The sequence below is a fragment of the Tyto alba genome, unplaced genomic scaffold (assembly GCF_018691265.1).
Source record: "Tyto alba isolate M040663 unplaced genomic scaffold, T.alba_DEE_v4.0 Super-Scaffold_13, whole genome shotgun sequence".
In the NCBI taxonomy this organism is placed as follows: Eukaryota; Metazoa; Chordata; class Aves; order Strigiformes; family Tytonidae; genus Tyto; species Tyto alba.
The window spans coordinates 39801676-39821759 of NW_024881275.1; the positions used below are offsets into that span (position 1 = coordinate 39801676).

At 39.4% G+C, this 20084-nt stretch overlaps 1 protein-coding gene across 13 annotated transcripts in view; it reads right to left on the reverse strand.

Moving 5' to 3' along the window:
* The window catches only part of SEMA4D (semaphorin 4D), a 102973-nt gene that overhangs the window by 22453 nt on the left and 60436 nt on the right, over positions 1–20084 (reverse strand). For all 13 annotated transcript variants that reach the window (XM_042787859.1, XM_042787856.1, XM_042787857.1 and 10 more), the window contains 13 exons: positions 17825–18218; positions 15357–15502; positions 14105–14167; positions 11581–11679; positions 10277–10370; positions 9283–9396; positions 8207–8358; positions 6309–6484; positions 6038–6194; positions 5026–5248; positions 4451–4566; positions 399–571; positions 131–174 (listed from right to left, as the gene is read on the reverse strand). In XM_042787859.1, coding sequence (XP_042643793.1) covers positions 131–174; positions 399–571; positions 4451–4566; positions 5026–5248; positions 6038–6194; positions 6309–6484; positions 8207–8358; positions 9283–9396; positions 10277–10370; positions 11581–11679; positions 14105–14167; positions 15357–15502; positions 17825–17918 — 1651 coding nt within the window. In that variant the 5' untranslated portion in view covers positions 17919–18218. The remainder of the gene's footprint in view (positions 1–130; positions 175–398; positions 572–4450; positions 4567–5025; positions 5249–6037; positions 6195–6308; positions 6485–8206; positions 8359–9282; positions 9397–10276; positions 10371–11580; positions 11680–14104; positions 14168–15356; positions 15503–17824; positions 18219–20084) is intronic.

Below are 20084 nucleotides of genomic sequence, written 5' to 3' on the forward strand. Positions count from 1 at the left end.
AAAGCAGAATCTCATACCTATTAAAATATCAATGAATATCCAGATAACCGCAAACACTAAGCTGAACTAAACAAAATTCTCTCACTACTCCACCTAGACAAGGGAAAGAGCTCTTCAAGGACTAACTCACCAGAACAAGATGATGCATCTCCACCTATGTTCTGAATCCAGTTCCTGTAAAAGCAAGTCCAAGTATTACAACTTCAAATCTTGCTTCCTACAGTCTGCCCATCCTCTCCTACTACGATTCATCTTATCTAAATAGCACAAGCAGACATAAATAGATAGTAAAAGTTTGTATTTGAAAACATTCAGTTAAAAAAATGCCAGTTATTGGTAAGAGGCAAGACTGATGCAATATTGATTAAAACTGTACGGCAATCAAAGAATACCATTACCTTTCAATTTTACTTTCTTTAAAAATATCAATGCAGGAAGCTTCAAGGGGTCTCCAAGCACAGTAAGGATCCCTTGCTAAAACACAGTCAACACAAGTGGTGTACTTGTCACAGAATGCCACCGGAGACTGAACCACACCAGAATTTGAACCAGCATAGAGGTATCTTCTGCCCTAAAAAAAAAAAAAAAAAAACCACACCAAAAAAAAACCAAAGAAAGCACAAAAAAAAAAAAAAAAAACCAAAAACAGAAACACACCCAATCACTTTCTCAAACAATCCAAATCATGAAAATTTTAAAATTAGAGTTGCATACATACAGCCCATGTTTGTAAAAACTGAAGTGTAAGTGGAATAAGCACTTTGATTAGCTTTTATTCCTAGAAATGAAGGGAAACTTATCTTGAAAATATTCAGAGCTGCTGAAATTTTAAAAATACTAAAGAGCAAAATCCTGAAATAGATACAGTTTATGAGAATGGAAAGTAATCATGTCTAATGATGGCTTTACCACCCAGCTTATACACAAAGCCAGATGCACCAACAATCTTCCTACGAGGCAGGGCCAGCCAGTGCTGATGACAAGGCTGCAGCAGTCACACACAAGTCTGAACAGGCCAGACTTGCTGTACGTAGGGCCCGGCCCTGCTCCTGTTAACCCAAAGCAAGCAGCCCTACTGCCTTCAGCTCTGCTACCAGTCAGGTCTCTGCAGCCACATCAGCAGCCACCTTACAAGAGCCAAATGTGGCTGCCTACTTGCTAGTCAGGGAGGAACACCGGGTAGTATTCAAAGGAAACAGCACTGGCATGACAGCTAGGAAAAGGGGGAGATCAACAGAATGGCTGTTTGACCCAGTTGGTGGGGATCCCAAACAAGTCTCACTCTGAGCATGGCAGGAAAGGACCACATTCATCCCAAACATCCTTTTCCTAAGAGGCTGGCAGCTGCCTTATTTCACCCATCTGTTTCAAAGCTCAGGGAACCCGATGGCTAAAAGGTACATTGTGAATTTACATACTATTATGCAAAGCCTCAAGAAAAGAGCCTGCACTGTAACCCAAAACCACTAGTGACCGACCTTTTGAGAGGCTGTGCATACAAAGCCAAACAGCACACCCCACCCTTGGCAGTGGGCTGGCTCCGTCCTGATCAGAACACCGAGCACATTTATCAGCAGCCTACCACAGTTGTCATGGCAAATGAGCCGGACTCAAGCACGGAGTGGCTTTTCCTGTACTGCAGTCATACACGTCTCAGCGCGTAGAAAGGTACTCAGGGGTTGTGTCTGCAGGCAGACTGCTTGACTCAGTCAGGATGAATAGGGTCACAAAATGATGGGCAGACATCCAAGAAAGTTTTCTAGTAGAGAAACATTCCTCAAAAAAATCTCATGTTCGTCGTGCAGGCTTTTGGTCTTGACATCAGAAATAGCCTGGAGAAAACAACTAACAGGGCACCTTAGGACTGAATTTAGGTTTTGGGGCTCAATGGCACTCTTTCACTAAGGATTTAAGGAGGTTTTGCCATAAGAACTCAGAATAGGTTAGTCTCTGCAATGATCATGAGGAAGTCTGTCTTAAAATTAAGCTAATGAACAAATGCATTATGAATAACAGCAGTCTCTAGAGGAGGCTACAAGACCAAGCACGAATCAGTTTAGATCTGTTTCATATATGAAGCATGCAGACAGCTTTCAGGGAAACTCTTTGACACTGGAAGATGAAAGACTAAACTTGATCAAAAAAGAATCTGCTGGCACTGCTGGAAGATGGACTTTGAAAGAGAATCAAACTTCAGTGGCACACACTCAAATGCAGTCTTTCATCCTGAAATTTAACTTAAGTTAGTGTTGGGCTATGGTGCAGTGCCCAGAGGAGGAAGTCTGCAGTGTTGGAGACCTACAACCTTCTGGGAGAGTGGGAAGCTTTCCCTAGAAAGCTCCCTCAATGTACCAAGCACTGCTCATCTGTTGAAAGCTCTGCTAGCTAACATTCAAACCAACAGTGCAACACTGCACGTGGGTTGTAGCGTCTCGACATGGTTCCCAGCTGGTACATCCACAAGTTCAGAGAACATGCAGCAAGCTAAGCAGATCATTTTAGAAAAGTCCAGACACATCTTTCAGTCAAGTGGGAGTTACGAGAATCTACCACTGGCTTATCTGACTCTGCCCACCATCCTCCAAACAAAGTCAAGGTATATGGGAAGGCCCTGGAGATTACTGCAATAATTTGTTCAGAAAGGACTCTGACTCCAGAGAGGTCTGTAGCTCACCATCAGGGTAACAACTATTACCACCCTCTTGTGGTTAAATCATTACTACAGGATGCCACTACACATATCACAATACCAGCTCTATGAAGGACTTCAGTAGCAATGGACTGTGATTGTTAGCGTGATGTCCAAGAAGGTAGAAACTTTTGTTTTCAAACTGGAGAGCAGAAGTAATCCCTGCTCGGGTGTACCACAACTATACAGCTTTCATGACTATGGCACCAACCCAACATCCAACTCCTCATCGCTGAAAAAGACCGCTGCTTTTATGGGAATGTACTGTGCAGCACTGCTTCAGCTTTGGGTGTTGAAATGTGTCAAAGTTATTCTATCAACATGGAAATTTTTCTTTGCAGAAGATACAAGCTGTTACTCTCCACAGTGCCATGCAGGAAGCAGTGTTTTGTTTCAGTCTGAAGCTTTCACAGAGAAGCTTCTCTCAAAAACCAGAACTTTCCCTGTGCAGCCCCTATGCCAGGTCTCATACTGCCCCCTTTCAGGATATTCTTGAGAAACTGAGCGTGTGGCTCCTCAATTCACAGTGAATAAATTCAGTGGCATCACTTCTACACTGGACTTGGCTACCAAGGGTGTGCTGAAACTGCCAGAGCACGTGTCTTTGGCATCAGGCTTTAATGTCTATCCCCTTCCCTTCCACTCCCTAGAAATAGTGGAATCATAATAAAGTCAGTGTATGAATGATCAATTTAAAGAATAGCATTAGCATAATTATTAGAAGTGTTGTCTATCATTATTATTCTATCACAGGGCAAATGCTGAAACTCTGTCAAAGCAAGACGTTTGAAGCTTTCTTTACAGATGAAGCAGAATAAACCAGCAAACTTTTTATTTGCATAGATCTCTCTGTGTGTGTATATATATATATTAATAAAAATACACACACACTATGTATGTATCTCTCTCTATATATACACACACAGAGTTGAGGAGTCTGATGCTACAAGTCACTGCTCAGGGTAATAATTTCATAGGCATTCACAGATCTGCAGGTCTGAGTAACTAGGGTCAGAACCAGTGTACAAAGTACACACAGTGATTACCCTCAGCCTGTCCCAAAACCACTCCAGGATTAAACCAAGCAACTAACAGCACAGAATGACCGCTGCGTTTGGAACCTGCAGCAAGGCTTATGTCCCCCAACTGGAGCTGCAGATGGTGCTCCACTGGGCAGACAGAACCTCACCAGAGATCCTCACCCCCAGCCGCACCAGCGTGACTGCTCTCATGACACATCTAGCATGCAGCAGCCTGCGAGATTTGGAAAAGCAGAAACCAATTAGTTACACAATGATGAGTGTCTCTGCTAGACAAGACTGGTATATCTTCTTTGGTCTGTTTCCTCAGAAAGATATACCACTCCTCTGCTAAACCCCCCACAACTTTTCCTCGTGGATTTGCAAAGGCCACAAGGGGTCAGGATTTTTACATTACTCCAAACCTGAAAACTGGTACCTTGAAACATGTTAAAGCTCTCAGCTTATGCACATGGAATCCAAGAGAAGATCTGCACACCTGTACCCCCAACCCTCCCCATCATCTTCTCATATCCACATACCTTCAGAAGCTTGCCACCTACCCAACACAGTGAAATGCAGAAGGCAATATGTGATATTGCTGCAGTGTGAGGAGTTACAGATGCAGCCTTTGGCTCTGTGCACAGTGGTGGTCTGCTGCACAACAAGGTTACACGGTGGTACTAAAAAGTTTTGTGGAAGAGCAAAATGAGATGAGTCCTGTGATCCTTATAGCACTTACTTTTTTGGATGAAAGCAAGAGAGTTTGGACTGGTTCAAAGTTTGGAAAAAGCTGTGTTTCTTCAATAATATGCATTCCATTTTCATAGCTGATAGCTTTGTGCAGGGCTCCTTGATCTGAAACAACAAAGCAATATATTTAAGTAAGATTCTTAAAATAAAGAGTTAGGGGAAAAAACTGCACAATTGATATGAATTATCTCAATAATCTGCTTGCTGTTCAACTGAAGACTTCACACAATTCTGGCAACGGCAACCATTAAGCCGGCCATCATAAGGAGCTCTGAGCAAGAAATAATGTTCTGGAACAAAGAATGACCACTCAGGGACTACCTTATGTGTGGTTCTGGTGCACTCGTTGCAGTTTTGCAGTTCTTTTCCTGCAACGCTTTTTCAAAGCATATAAGATTCTCCATTTACTCACCATGCATGGCCCGTTACTTTTTCATGAAAACATCAACTGGTGTAAAAGCACTGTAAATACGGAAGACTCAGGAGTTTCTCTTAGAACATATTTCAGCTGGAAGAATCAGTGAATCATTTGAAAAAAAAAAAAAGGCATTTTGCAGAACACACCTGTACTGATGAACATGACATCATATATGCTGCCATTGAGTGCTCTGACTCTGTCTACTACAATCTGGGTATATTTCACATCACGTTTTACTAGTCGAGGTCTGTCTCCCATTGGAGTCACCGAGTCATCCATTAGAGGATGATCTTTAACGAACTGCAATGTTTTGTCTGGTAAATTCAGAGAACTCATGTAGTTTGATGCTCTGGCTTCATTGTTTATGCACTGGCACGTGGCAGGGGGAACAAACAAACAACAAAAAAAAGACAACCAAATTATATCACTCACTTGTACAAAATAAAGACAATTAACAGCAGCTACACGGATTTTCTTCTCTGCGTTACTTTGGCCTTAAGCACACCTCTACATTATACTCATTATACTCATTCTACTGAGGTCTAGTAGTACTTTGGCTTCTATCATGTAGTAATCTTCACGCTTTGGACTACAGTTTTGTTTGGCCCCAAAACACATTTTAGGAAAATACTCCTTTTGAACTCTCATGCTCCTTAACTATTTTTAACTGTCACCTTATTCAACAGTAGCAACAAGATGACTGAAAGGAACATAAGAAAGTAAGACAAGTGTGAAGTAGACCAAGGTCTATGAACATTTTAGTTTGCAGAGCAATGCACCACATTGGATAAACCTGCGGAACCTACTGACACAATGCAATGATTGCTATACTTCTGTTCATCTGAACTAAAAAGTATTTGATGTTACCTAGTGTATACTGACATTTATTTCACCACTAGAAAATTAGTCACAAAATAATGAAAATACAAACCCAGCAAATAACTCAACTATAAATTAAAAAAGAAATTGCACCTTGATTCCCAAAGTTCAGAATAAAACAATTCAGTATTTTTCTACAAAGTCTTTACAACAAAAATTATCCAGATCACAACAAACTAAAATTAAGCTCTGGTGAGTTACCTAGTATTTTTTAGTTTCTTTACTCCTGAGTGTTTAAAAAAAAGACTAGTCCTCGAATCCAAGATTACAGAAACTCACCGCACCAGGTCGTGGATTAGGAATTTCACCATTGTATCGTACCCACTTTGTATGAGACTGTTCTACTGTAGCACTCTGCATGTATTTTCCTTTTGAGAAAACCTCCTCTACAGTAGACAGATTGTATGCACACACTGCTGACAGCCCCACATTATTCCTAAAAGTTCAGGAGGAAAGGAATAAAAAAAATAAATCATACAAGTAATTACTACTTGTAGTAACCAACTGAGATTATAAATATTTATCCAGGAAAAGGCTATACCACACTTACAGTTGTGGAGTGAAGACTCCATATATCACTGGTTCCTTCAAAGTTGGAGACTTGAGAATAAAAACATCATTGATAATATTGAAAATTAAATTCTTGTCAGGGATGGTACAAATTAATCTGGCCTTGAGAAAGGAAGTCCATTTTTTCTGCAAGGTCCTTAATCCTCCTTGGTCCCTCTTTTGGTATTAAAAAAAATAAAAAGGTGTTTGTAAGGAGAATTAGCAGCATTTTTGCATTTAAGAACCACTTCTATACAGCATGAAGTTAATGAGCCCTGTTATTTTCTAACTTTTAATCTATAGTTGCATCAATAAATGTTGACATATTCACAAACAGAAAAGTAAAGAAGCCATGGGAAAATTAGTTGATTCAACAAAAATAATGCAGACCGGTTTCTATCAAAACATAGAGGTAAGATATGAGACTTACAAAAGAACAATACTTCAGCAACATTTAAAAAAATTGAGATGAGCAATGTGTCCTTAAAAAAACCTGCTTATTAGAACAAGTAAAATAAGCACAGAAGTATTAAACTGTCCCTTAAGAAAAATAAGTAGCATTGCATTTGTTTTGCAACATCTAAACTGTGATTTAAATTCTAATGTTGCAATATGCACTTAAACTTGCCTGACATTAATAATTTCATTATTAGAAATGCAGCAATGTCTCAATCCTGGAAGCAGCCACCGCGTTTATTAAGGATTGGCAGTACCGAGGTTTAAAGAAGATATATTGACTAGAAATGTTTCAAAATATTTGCTACTTGAGCTGTAGCTTTGTTACTTCTCTTCAAAAAGCAGGGCATATCTGAACATTATTAGTATTTCCCATTCATTATCCAATGCTGTTATGAAGAGTATTAATCTGTAGAATTTATGAAAACAATTACGTATAAATGCTTACAGATTTGCAACCTGACATTGATTTGTATTTCAAATAAATAGCAGCAGAGCTCTCATATTCCACAATACTCTGCTTTTAAAGTGTGCACAAGCTGTCAGCGGGCAGAGGGCCATAATAATAAGCCCCATGGTAAACCTGCCTCCAGCTGCTTGTTCAATGGAAATCTCAAGGGCACTAACTTGTTATTGGTATTTTGACTTCCATGTTTAAATATAAAACAGCAAAGTCAAAATAAAACATTTCAACCTGATCAAAATGAAACAGTTAGATAAATTTCCTGTTGGAAAAAAAAATCCTGAGGAAATTAATACATTCCACTGAAAAAAATTTTGTTAAATCAACATTTTCTACTAGGAAAAAAACTTGTTCATCAGCAAGATTTTTAACCAACACTCCTGAGTACATACTTGAATTAGCCTAACACACTGAGGTCTAAACACAGCAACTGTGACAGAATCAGGCCGCTGGAGACCATTTTCCTTGAGGCTCTGACAGCTCTAACAGCTCCATCCAGGTCCCATCTGCTACACCACAGTCAAGAGTTAGTCTGCTGTGGACACAGCTACATTTTTGTTTGTATACAGTTACTTGAAAGTAACCTGACAAACATCCCATCCACTCAGCTCTGAAATCAGTTCTTCCCAGGGAGATGTACCTGAACTTAGGGTAATTTAAAAAAAAATAAGAAGGAAAGCCAAGGAAGACACTTTTTCTGTTGCTGGGTTTTGTGGTGGTTGGTTTTCTTCCCCTCGTGGTGGGCAGAACACTAAGATATACTGTAATTTCACCACTGTGCAAAACTAAAGTATTTGTTCCTAAAGCAACAATTAGGCTTTCTCAGTTCTGAAGAACTGATGGAAGTTGTTAATTCACTCAGATTCATGAAGTTTGACCATTCCCATTTAACTGATAGTAAGTCCACAATAATAAATGCTTTTTAACACACACACAAAATTCTAGTTCAATTAGTAAAAGTAAATTGAACTATATCCCACCTTGCACACTCTAGCTATTCTTGGAATCATCAGTTTTCCAACAAATTCATACTCCACAGACACCTCAGTGAAAAAGAAGTATATCTTGTCATCTTCTCCATCTGTGCTGTTTTGATCTGCTCTTATCACATCAGCAAAAACAAAATTGGGCTCTACAGATACAAAGAAAATAATTTAAATATGAGACTACTAACTTGATCCTCTCAAAGACGCTCCAGGAAACCTCTTTTGCCCAAATATCACTCTACATTTACCTGCTCTCCGGTAACTGACCTGCCTACACAGCTTGCTGTTCATAATATGAATAGCATTTCTAAAAAAAAAAAAATTAGAAATAGAGAAAAAAACAAAACCACAAACCCTATGTGAAAGCACCACGATACCTGAGAGACCTCTATGATGTGCTATCTTGTTACTTCAGTGTTCTTCAGCCTACACTCAAGCATGGTTTTCTAATGGGCCGGCAGAGGAACCCTCCCTTGCCTGCCTCTCCTCTATTTTCAGCTATTAGCTGAAACACTGAAAATGACAGGATCATTACAATATATGTAACAAAAAACTCCTCTACTTTTTGGGCATACTGCATCTTTTGGAATACGCTAACTTCATGACTTTGGTCCTTTTGGAAGAAAGCCACGAACTTCTGAGCATTCACAAAACTTGGTCAATTTTGAAATTCAGGAACTGAACCATGATTAGCTCAATTTGAAAACCCGTTAGAGACTTAACCCATTCTCTTCCTTACAGTAACAATGCTGCATTATTGCAAGGATGAACAAGTAGATACAAAACAAAGTGTAGCCCTTTAATGTCAAGTTGAAGCCTGTACATCTTCAAGCTGTTTTCATTGTTAATGATGATAAAACCCCTGAAATTTCAAAATAAAATCTCCTGATGGCACACATGAGGGCACACACTCACGTGTCATCAGTGTATGCCAGTATAACAAAATCCATGCTGAGATATTAGAAAATCGCCCCTTACTCCAGCCCAGGTAGACAAAGAGTTTAAGTGTCTTAAGTGTGACATTGAAGAGGAAAAACAATTTGGTTGCGCCAGTTCTCACGCTCACTTACCATTAAGCCAAGGTATTGCATACTCTGTTCTCAGAGGGCTCTGATGAGAGTGCCGTGAAATGATAGGTTCACTTCCCAAGAAATTGTAAGATGTCCCGGAATAAAGCTCCTCATCTTTAACAGGAAAACAAGTATTTTAGACTTTCTTATGCACTGGACACCAAAAAGGGTACATAAATATTTCAGGAGACTGTGTAAGCTTTAACTTCCCACAAGAATTGATAAACAAGGATTTCCTCTAAATTGCCCCAGACACGTCTTTTATGTTTACATTTCTGCTGACCATTCTCAAGACTAACACTTCCACGCTTGGGTTTATTACTGCTCTAATACAAGCAACTGGCAAAAGTCAGCATTGTTTTTGTGGTAATTTAACACTTAATGTGTAAACCTACAGTTTATGTACCAATATGTAAATTTACTTAAGAAATGACACAGAAGCCTTAGAACTAATTATTTTTCTCCCATTCTATGCCACCATTATTCAAAAATTTGAGATTGTCTTTTATGATTCGTGACATCAGGGTACAACTATGAACTTCAGTTTCACCAAATCAAGATTGAGTGGTGTCTAACCATGCAGCACTATACTCACAATAAATATCTCACTTCCCTATTCTGTCTCATGGATATGTCTTCCAGGCAGCTAAACAGTTCTGCTTGTTAAATTTACTAAAATGACAGTACTTGATATTACAAAGGCAGCCAAAGTACATTTAGACTACCTGGACTAAATCAGTTAAACAACTGAAAATATAGTTTAAAAATTAGTATTTTAAAAGTTGCTTCCAAAACAATCCGGAGTTTGAAGTTCTTTTAAGAAACACGTTAAGGTTGACTACATAAGTATTTTAATGTCTATCTAGATACATACTAAAGATGTAAAAATATGGACACAATATACCATTTTGATATGGAGAGACTGGAGAATAACAGCAGAAAAGATCAAACAATTTTATAAGTAATAATGAGCTATGCAATGAGCTGAACTTACCAATCATAACAGATGTGTAGCTTTGAGCAGGATCAAATGGGCATCTGCCCTTACCATCTTCATTTTTACCTCCAAGTTCAAATGACATTAAGTTCTGCAAAAAAAATAAATTGAAAAACACAAAACAACCATTAGAACTTTTTCTTCAGCCACCTGACTCAAGAAAAAGCAACTGAAAAATTAACACTAAATAATGGATTATACCATCAACTTCCAGCATCAAAGGCATTTTTTGTAGGATTATAAAAGGCATACATGTTTTCAGAGAAACTTATCAAGTCCAGCAGACAGATAGGACATGTGATTCTATGATTTGTGAAGGTGAGAGCAGGAAAGAACATAAGACAAAAAGTTAAATCCAAACAGATCTCAAGAAAGAGTCCCCAAAAATCCAGACAGAAGGCAGAGAATTTATTTGATATATGGAAAGAGCTGGCAATTACTGAATTAGCCAGCACAAAACCAGAGAGTTTTAGACATCAAGGAGCCTTTCTGGACTGGATTTAACGATTTTTGAGATTATGTTAAATTTGTGAAATGGGGCATAATCCAACTAAATTTTAAAAAGCAACAGAGTACTTCAGCTGTTACTTTATAAATCCCTTAAAAACCAAGGGAATGAAGATCAGGAAGATGATGGAGAACTGTAGTCACAATACTGGGGAAGTGATCAGTTATACTGTGTAATGAAGACATTGGAGGCTAAGGGCAATGACTTCTGGCAATGTTCCAGCAGTGACGGCAGGCAGACTTGCAGTCAGGGGAGACAAAAAAGAACAAACAATTACAAGATTTCTCAATTTCAGAACTGTTAAGAGCCATAATAAGGAAAACGATACAAGAGTCAGCAGCAGAAAAAGCAATTTGATTCTGTGCCAAGACTTCACTCTGAAGCATTCTGCACGATGTAGCTGTGGCATATGCAGGAGGAGAGACAAGATATGCATAGACAGGACTCTGAGAAATTTCAGGGAGATCCAGTAATGGAAGAGAGTCACAAAGAATGTCACTTCAGTTTTAGAAACTGTTTTTATGCTAATGCACAATACACAAAGAATTATGAAAGCTAAGAAAAAGTAAGTCTGCAGTTAAACATGATGAATCGATAATTCAGTAAGTGCTTTGAAAAAGAAACAGTATGGTTTATTTCCATACTCTATCATTGCTGTGGGACAGTGTAATAAATGCTCTAAATAACGACGAGAACTGAAATTGCATCAGTCTTTGGGAATGGAGATTAACTCTTTTAAATGAGCTGCTTTTAAGTTACAGTTGTTATTAGGTCAAAACATGCACATTCTTACCAGGTAATCACATGTTGGCTGAAACGCATTGGTTCCACATACATAGAGAAAAGTATCATTCAGCTGTTGCAAGACACGCACATAATTACGACACTCTGTCTGTAATAGAGAATGAGAAAAGGACCCGTCTGATAAACCACAGCTTCCACATTCCAACGTAAAGAAACAATTGAAGTTGTATTGTCAGCTTGCCTCTTGCCGCTACGTATGCCATACCACACCAGTAAGGCTGGGTGACACAATCACCACTGGGACTCCATCTCCCTACAATCTCCAGGAGCTCTAGTCCTGCAGCATCTGGCTTCCTACAGCCCATGGTGCGCGGCTGCCTCAGTATACCTATCAGGGTAGTATGGCCAAGTGCTCAGCAGGGTACATCTCAAGTTGTTCCATGAAAGCACAAGCTCCAAAGACACATCTGATCCGTGAAAACAACTACTTAAACATCAAATAAATTTTAGACCTTGTAAGCCTAGATGAAACAATAAGTGATAGTCAAGGTTGTTTCTTAAGTAAACCTCTAATACCATTAAATTAGCTACAAAGCTTTGTCACTTATATCTGTCCTTTTTTTTTTTTCCAGTCCTTGATATCAATTGCTCTTTCGTACAAGGAGGCTTCTTAATTTGTTTGGCTCTGAAATAGAACAAGGACTTTGAGCAACGTCTTGAATAAAGGATACCATAGAATTTCAGAATAGCAGCCAAGAAAAAACCTCTCAACATTCACTTATTAACAACACTCCTTAACTCTTGCTGGTACACAGTCAGATACCACCACTGTACTGCAGCTGCATAAACTACTTAAGGATTCATAAGCACAGTCCTTGATGAGCCAAAGCAGGTATTTCTGTGACTGTATGGTGGGTTTGGTATGGCAGAAACTGAGGGTGGGGTGGTGGTGAAGAGCAAAACCAGTTTTCTACCAGATGAGGTCCTCCAACAGCTGCATAAATACTTTCTTCTGACACTAAATAGCATAGTGGTGATGGGTGGAGGAGAGGACTGCCCATTTGAGTGTAAGAAATAGAAGTAGTGGCGTAATATCCACTGTGAGCCTTTTGAAACTACTGCACTAGACAAAACATCATGGATAGAACATAAATGTGACTAGCAAAAGGCTATGAGTAAAATGAGGAAGAAGCATGGCTGGCAATAAGTGTCACTTGCTAAACTAGAGGCAAGGGGGAAAAAAAAAAGTTTGGCACTCTGGCAAAGTACTTATTTATGGGGTCTAGCATTCCTTTTAACTACCACCAATAATCTCTGCAGAGGACTGGTGGAGATACACACAGAGTCTACTAAACTGTATGCACATGCCTATGAGAGATCAATTCACATCTCATATCCATTGTGACTGTATGTGAATATTATTACTAGTAATCCCAACTGAATCTGCAGAACACAAAGATCTCTGAGTGCATCCTGAAGAGGCAGACAAGTAGGAAATAAATACTGGCCACACCTCACGATAGGATAATGTATTGGTGGTTGATGGTTGTCAGTCAAAGGAAAGGCAGTAAACTGAACCAAAGGAGAGAGAGCCCACTCCCAGCTCAAGAAGCCCCGTGAATGCAGGATGCCCATCAGCCCTGGATACAGCACCTGTGGTTTTGTAAGAGTGTGAACCAAAGAGGCTGCTGATGTCAAATCCTTGCAAGTGTAGGGTAGGACTCCTTTTTGTATTTGCATGGCTTGCACACTTCCACTTTCAAACCTGTGCTGAAAGCCTGACCATCAGACTTGCCCAGCAAACCCTCACTTCACCATATCACTAAAAGAAGCAGCGCTACACAAGCAGAAAGGCACATCTGCATACAGTCAACCACCTCAAGTAAACCTTCTCCACCAAAAGGCAAAACAAGCAAGCCAGCTGGTGTGCTGGCAGTTGTGAGGAGTCCGTGGTTCTCCGAAACATCCAAGGGATCCCTGGGTCTGAGCTGTCTGCACTGTTGACCTGTCAGGAGATCTGGCTGCTCAGGTGCCCGGGAGCTGTCTGAGCAGTCACACCAGCAAGGTGCTTCTGCAAGGGGCACACCCGTTGGGCACCACAATAAGGATATAACCTAGTTAGCAAAACACACTGGTGGAACAGCACCGGCCTAATAAATAAAAACTATGCCCTAAAGCAAAGCAAGGAAAATTATCAGCCATTTTGTAAAATCAAGTGCTGGGCAGGAATCATTACAGTAACAAAACACAACAGTTATCATCAATTATCTCAGTGCAAATAATACTGGTTTATCATTTTAATGGAAAAACTTCTAACACTAAGCAAGCATCAGGCAGGGTGTGTTCAGATTTTGATACACTCAAATAACATTCACCAGCAAGAACTAATGAACTAAGAATTAAAAAAAGAAGCCTAAGCATGCTGCAATTTCTAAAGCTCAAGTTAATTAAAGAATTTATGTGATTATTTGAAAATTTTAATTTCAAACTGTTGGTGCCTTTCTTCTTTTAACATCACTCCTCTTGAAGTGAAATGTGTACCATCTTTCTCAAAGTTCAATAAAAGTACCTACCTGTTCTGATTTGCCCTTCACTGCACATTTAGTCCTTTTATCTTCTGTGACCTTCCAGTGTAACTAAGTGAAAAAACAAGCAACAAAAAGGCACATTCAAAGCACTTCAATTCGAAGTCTGAAAATCTTGCAGTAACACACACAAAAAGGCAATCCTAAAACTACCTGCAGCAAATGCAAGCCATTTTGCAGGTAGCTTTCAAAGGTTCAAACCCATTCTTTCCTGGGGAGGTGACATTTCCAAATGCATGTGCCTTAAGTGGGGCTAAACCACTGCTATTATCTTTTGTATTCATCATGATGTTTCCTCTCAAATTGCTAATGAAGTTCCATTACCATATGCAGTACAAGGAAATGCAACTCTTAACTGTTGTAAGTAGTTCTCAATTTCACTGACACAAGAATGAAAAACACTGGGGAGGGGGGTGTGGGGTGTGAGGGGGTGGTCCAGGGAGGGAATGAGAGAAAATTTACTGGATCAATTTACACTACTGGGAGAGGTTCAACTTTGTTGTCTGTTACATGTGCTCATAAAATAAGTTTTATATGGTGGTGAAATTGCCTACCACCACTCTTTAACATTTGGTTCAGCTTAAAAATCATATGAGCATCTTCCTAAATATCCAGGGTGGGACTCCATGTTGCACTTTTAAGTGTCAGCCTGTGCTGCTGACGGGATGAGAAGCAGGAGCCTGGGAAGGACTGCAAGCAATACAATGTTAGCAGACTTCTGCGTGGCCTAATGAGAAGCCAGTGTCAGCACATCCAGGGTACCTCTCTAGGCAAGCTGGGTCAGACCTGTATGCACCATCACTTGCTGTGCAGACACATCTAGAGACACAAAACAAGCTGGAACTGAAAGGCCTTATTTCATTTAAACCATGTCTGCAGCCTGGCCCTCCTGATTCACATTAATAGGAGACAGTCCACTCCCGATAATAAAAATATGTGTAAGAACCACCATTACAGATGATACACAAAGTCCCTTCAGTCCAGCATCCTGTCCCCAAGAAAACACCTATGGCAACCCCTAGTTACTTGTTTATATCCAACTTCTTTCCTCCTCTCATATGATGGCATGTTTTACTCAAAGAGTCTTCCAAAACTAACACAGGAACATCCCACACTGAGTGTCTTCTCTTTTATGTACCTATCACCTAAAGTGCAGTGCTTCTGATAGCAGGAAATTAAATCAAATTTGGAGTATGATTTTTACATGGAGAATAATGTATTAAAAAAAAACCCTGCATACCTCATGCTGCTTTTCAGCGATATTCACTGCATCTAATGCAAAGATCACTTCTCTGGCTCCTACATATAGAACATCTTTGTCTTCACTTAACAGCAGGGTTGAATAGTTGGATGCTTCTGATTCATGAAAATGTATTAGCTGAACTTCTGTTGAAAGAAAAATAGCACCATATGAAGAAACATGATCACTTAGGGTCACATTTATGGGTCATTTTTCTAAGTCGTCTAACAGCTGTTGGATATCTGGAAAACAACAAAGGTTAGTTTGAACAACCCATGTAACAGATGAGAGACTCCTCAGAAGCTTGGTTCAGTAGAAACATCATATCAAAATCACTGGTCCCCACTTCCTCATTCAATTTCAAATGCCTAAATATTTCCTCTTGTAGTGATCCCTATAACTCACATCTTCCTTCATTCTTATAACACCTGTTAATTCACTTTTTTCCAACCTTCCATTTCACACACCCACTGTCAGGTCCTTCCTCCCCTTTCTACCTTTCACATTCTTACCTACTGTGGAAAATCAGATCAGTCGCCATGTCTCTTGCAACCACCCCAAACAAATCTCACAAAAAATCCTGTACTTTAGAAGATGACACTTCAGCATGTTACCACAGCAGAAAGACACAGAAGATAAAAAGGAACCATTTACAGACAGTCTATAAGCTGGTCTTGAAATGGAGACCAGAGATGAAATGCATGTGATATAAAGAAATAACATGAAGGAAAATCAACATGAAAAGGAAGAAGGTAAGAGAAAGAGGGGGAACACAGGGAGAAAGGCAAGTGGGAATGAGGAAGCATGCAGATTGGAACAGAATGGCTTGGAGAAAGATGACACAAAATGACTAATTCATAGGAAGATTTTTTTTTTTCTGCATGTATAACTATAATGGAAAAATGACTGAAAGCTTGAGAGACCGTATTTTGTGCAAGAAATTACCACAAGATTAATTAAGCATGGTTTTTTAAGATATAGGCAGAAAACAATGTGTTATTATACCCCAGAAACATTAATTTTAAACTAGATTCTCAAGCATGTAATTTTAAAATCTTTTACTTGGCAGGAGAATTTTCACCAAATGGATGAAATTCTTCATACAGCTCCACATGTTCACTCCTCCACTGAACAAAATTCCCCCTCCTATTCAAAGCAGGCTTCCCATATTTAAAGGCAACAATCTTCAGCAGACAGAGACAGAAAGAAATAGCAGGAATGAAAATAAATTCCATTCATTTTGAGAAATTTGGATGTATGTCTGCAGTGCATTCATAATACCATTAAACAGTAACTTGCCAAATTTTAACTATTATACAAGATAGGAGCATCATGGAGTCTAAGCAAGAACTACAAGCCTTGACTAGACTATCCTTTCAGAAAAACTACTTCAGCAACTTACTAATTGCTATACCAATAAACAGGAAAAACACTTCCTAGAGTCATCTGATAAATCAGCTTATTATTACTACATTCCTTATCTCCATCTATTTTTTCCTATGCTATGACTACTCAGTATTTAGCATCCTTATTTAAGGCTGCTTCTTCATACTGTCCCTACACTTGCTTGGTTTTGTGTGGTTACAGCACACTTGGGTAAGCAATTGTTGCTAACTAACTAGTAGTAAAGAAGGACCCAAACACAAAATCTTGTAAAACCTAAAGCATCCATGACACATGAGGGGCAGGGGGAAGAGATAGGTTGGGGTGGAAAAGGGGGAAAAAAAAAATATTAACAAACAGCAGCAAATAACTAGTCTGTAGTCCTTGCTCTAGAGTTCTCTTCAGACCCTGGCTAAATTATTAAACCAAAAGCTAAAGGATTCCCTGATACCCATCACTTCTCTTTGCACCACATTTGCTGACTCCTGACAATTGCATTGGGAGGTTATAAGTATTTGCCGCAACTTCAAATACTGGGAAGGTGGTGTTCTGTGAAATGTTGTTTCAACTCTTAACAGCATGATATGGTGCCTAAAGAGGGTCAAATGCTTATCTTTCCTACACCTGGTGACTTATTTCCTGCACAGGATGGCTTTGTGTCAAAATGCATCTCAGTCTGAAAAAGCATTAAAAAAATTACAGCTGGAAAGGTGCATTTTGCCAGTATGTTCAGACTCAAAGTAAAAATAATTTGATTAAAATAAAATACATCTATGAGGTTTTTCTATGGAAGCGAGCTTCAGCTGCAAGATCCTTTAGCTGAGAAAGCCACAGTCGAAATTCCTCCTCTAAAAAGCTATGTTTTTAGAACTGCTTCAAGGGTCTGAAATCAGTTAACCTAGTGCCTGAGTCACTTTGGAATATTCCAGTCCTAAACACTTCATAAGATGAGCAAAGCCAGCAACACTTGACCAAACTTGCAGCAAGCAGGCTGGAAGAACACAGAGCCTCAACAAGTTCCAGATACCACAGAAACCCTGAAGTTGTGGCAATGTCCCATATTACACTAAAGTTTCTCTTCTTACCTCTGTGTTCCCAAGTGATCCTCGGTACTGGGCCAAATGCAACTGCCACTTCCAGTAACAAACCCCAAACTGCGTAAAAAGCACACAGAGCCATCTTCAGTGTCCTTGCTCTACAGGGCTCCTTGGATAACTGCTGCAGGTAGCGTCTCTTTGGCAGAAGAAATGCAAATCCCAGGCAGTATTAGAGACCAGGCATTTCAGACCTCAAGAGCAGTGCAAAAAGGCAGGCTGGGAACAACCGTACAAGTACGTGCTTTTCAGCAGATCACTTCAAGGGAACGCACATTTTCCAGGATGCTGCATACAGAGACTGCCCACACTCTCCACAGGCTGCAGAGCTGCTGAGAAGCACGACTGAGTGCATTCTTCTGTTTCGTTGCAGAAATAAATGATACTGTGGAGAGAGGAGGGGAGCAAGAAGTAGAACAAAAAGCAAACCAAGTACTGCCAAAAATAGCACATTGTATACACTGATCTTGCAATACTTCTACAGCTATCCGCATGGCTTAATTAGGATAGAGAGTACATTAATTGGTGAAAGTATAATTCTTAAAAACAAGCCACACATTACATGGCAAATAGGCAATAACTGAAAACAATCATATTTCAATCTAGAATGCCAAGTATAAGTATGTTGAACTGCCACTTATGTTTAATGCACAACATTCAACTCCAGTTTACATATTTTCTTACTTTTAATAGTGAGTTAAAGAAAATCCCACCTCTCTGATAAATGATAAAGATAACAAAAATCACGGTGACGAAGTTCAGAGAGCAAAAGACATGAGAAGTGCAGCACTGATCTTAAACATCGGTTACACAAACCTGCTGCACCTCCCATCCTTGGGATTCTATGAAGAGAAGTGTCATTTTTAGCAGTCTCTTCATGCTACTAATGCACTCAAGGTGTGAGGGGCTAGAAAAACTACAGCAATGGAAACAAAGAGCTAATGCACTGCATACAAAAATAAAGGGAGAAAATGCTTAAATACTAAAACTGCCAGATGTCCTAGACAAGTCACCCTGTCTCTGAGCCAGCCACTACTGTCATGCCCAGAAAGGATTCTATCCTCAGCAACCAACAAAACCATTCACTGCCTTCTACATCATCTTCCACAAGTCTCCACTGCTCCTGTATTCCTGCAACCACTCCTAAATCAAGATTCATTTAAGTATTTACCAGAAGAAGCAAATGCAATCATGACTAAAATACTGCATATGGATACACTTTGAGGACTGTACACTTGGGGGATGTGAGAAAAGCACGTTGTCCTCTGCAGCAGAGTGCAGAAGGTGCTAGATTTACACCATGCCATAGCCTGACACACTTGTGTGACAGCAGCAAGAGACATGCCATAATCCAAGATAACCATAATACCTAGAGGTTATCCAGCATGAGGGCAAGAAAGGGTTACAAAACCCTTAGTAGCATTCAAGAAGAAAGGGGAAGCACTTAAGGACAGATGTGAAAAAATAAGGCAAAGCTGCAGCAAAAACTTCTCTAAGGACAAGTATGATGCTGGTGGCCTCTTTGGGAGGGAGAGGCCACAGGTTTAAGCAGGCAAAGGCTAGGAACTTCTGGGAAGTGCAGCCAGTGATCTGCTACAAACACAGAAGTAATATGGCTGAGTATAAGATGGGCAAATACATTAATGATCACAAGCAAGGTTAAAAAAACAAAAAAAAGTCTCATTTAGTCCTTAAAATCTTTTGTCTACTAAGAAAGATCCCACACAAAACTACAGCTTGCTTGATCTGAACCTGGGACCTAAATAATTTTAAAGTATTTTTTTAGTTTTGCTAAGCACTTTGGATCAGATCCAACTGTTCGTAAGTCATTTTGGTTTTTAAGGCACCGTATTTTCAGTTAAACTTACTAGGCTTGTTTGTCTGTCTTGCACCCTTCCTGTTTACCACCATGTATAAGCAATTCCACGTTTTACTTTCCAACACATCAAAAAGTGCCTACTCATCAGCATTGCAAGGTATCACACAAATGTATTCTGAGACAAATGGCTTTACAGGTAAGTACTTGGAGAGTTCAATGATTATTCCATTGTATTTTAATGCAAATGGAAGGGAAAACCCAGCATTTTTAAGAAAGATCTTTGAGACATTATTTCTACACACCAATTCTTTTTTTCATGCCACCTTTTTTTACTAAGACTGCACATAGTAATAAATTCCCTGTTAATTCCTGACTTTTTTTAAATAAGGAGACAGCCAGAAAAATCATTATTTAGTACCAGTCCCAAAAATA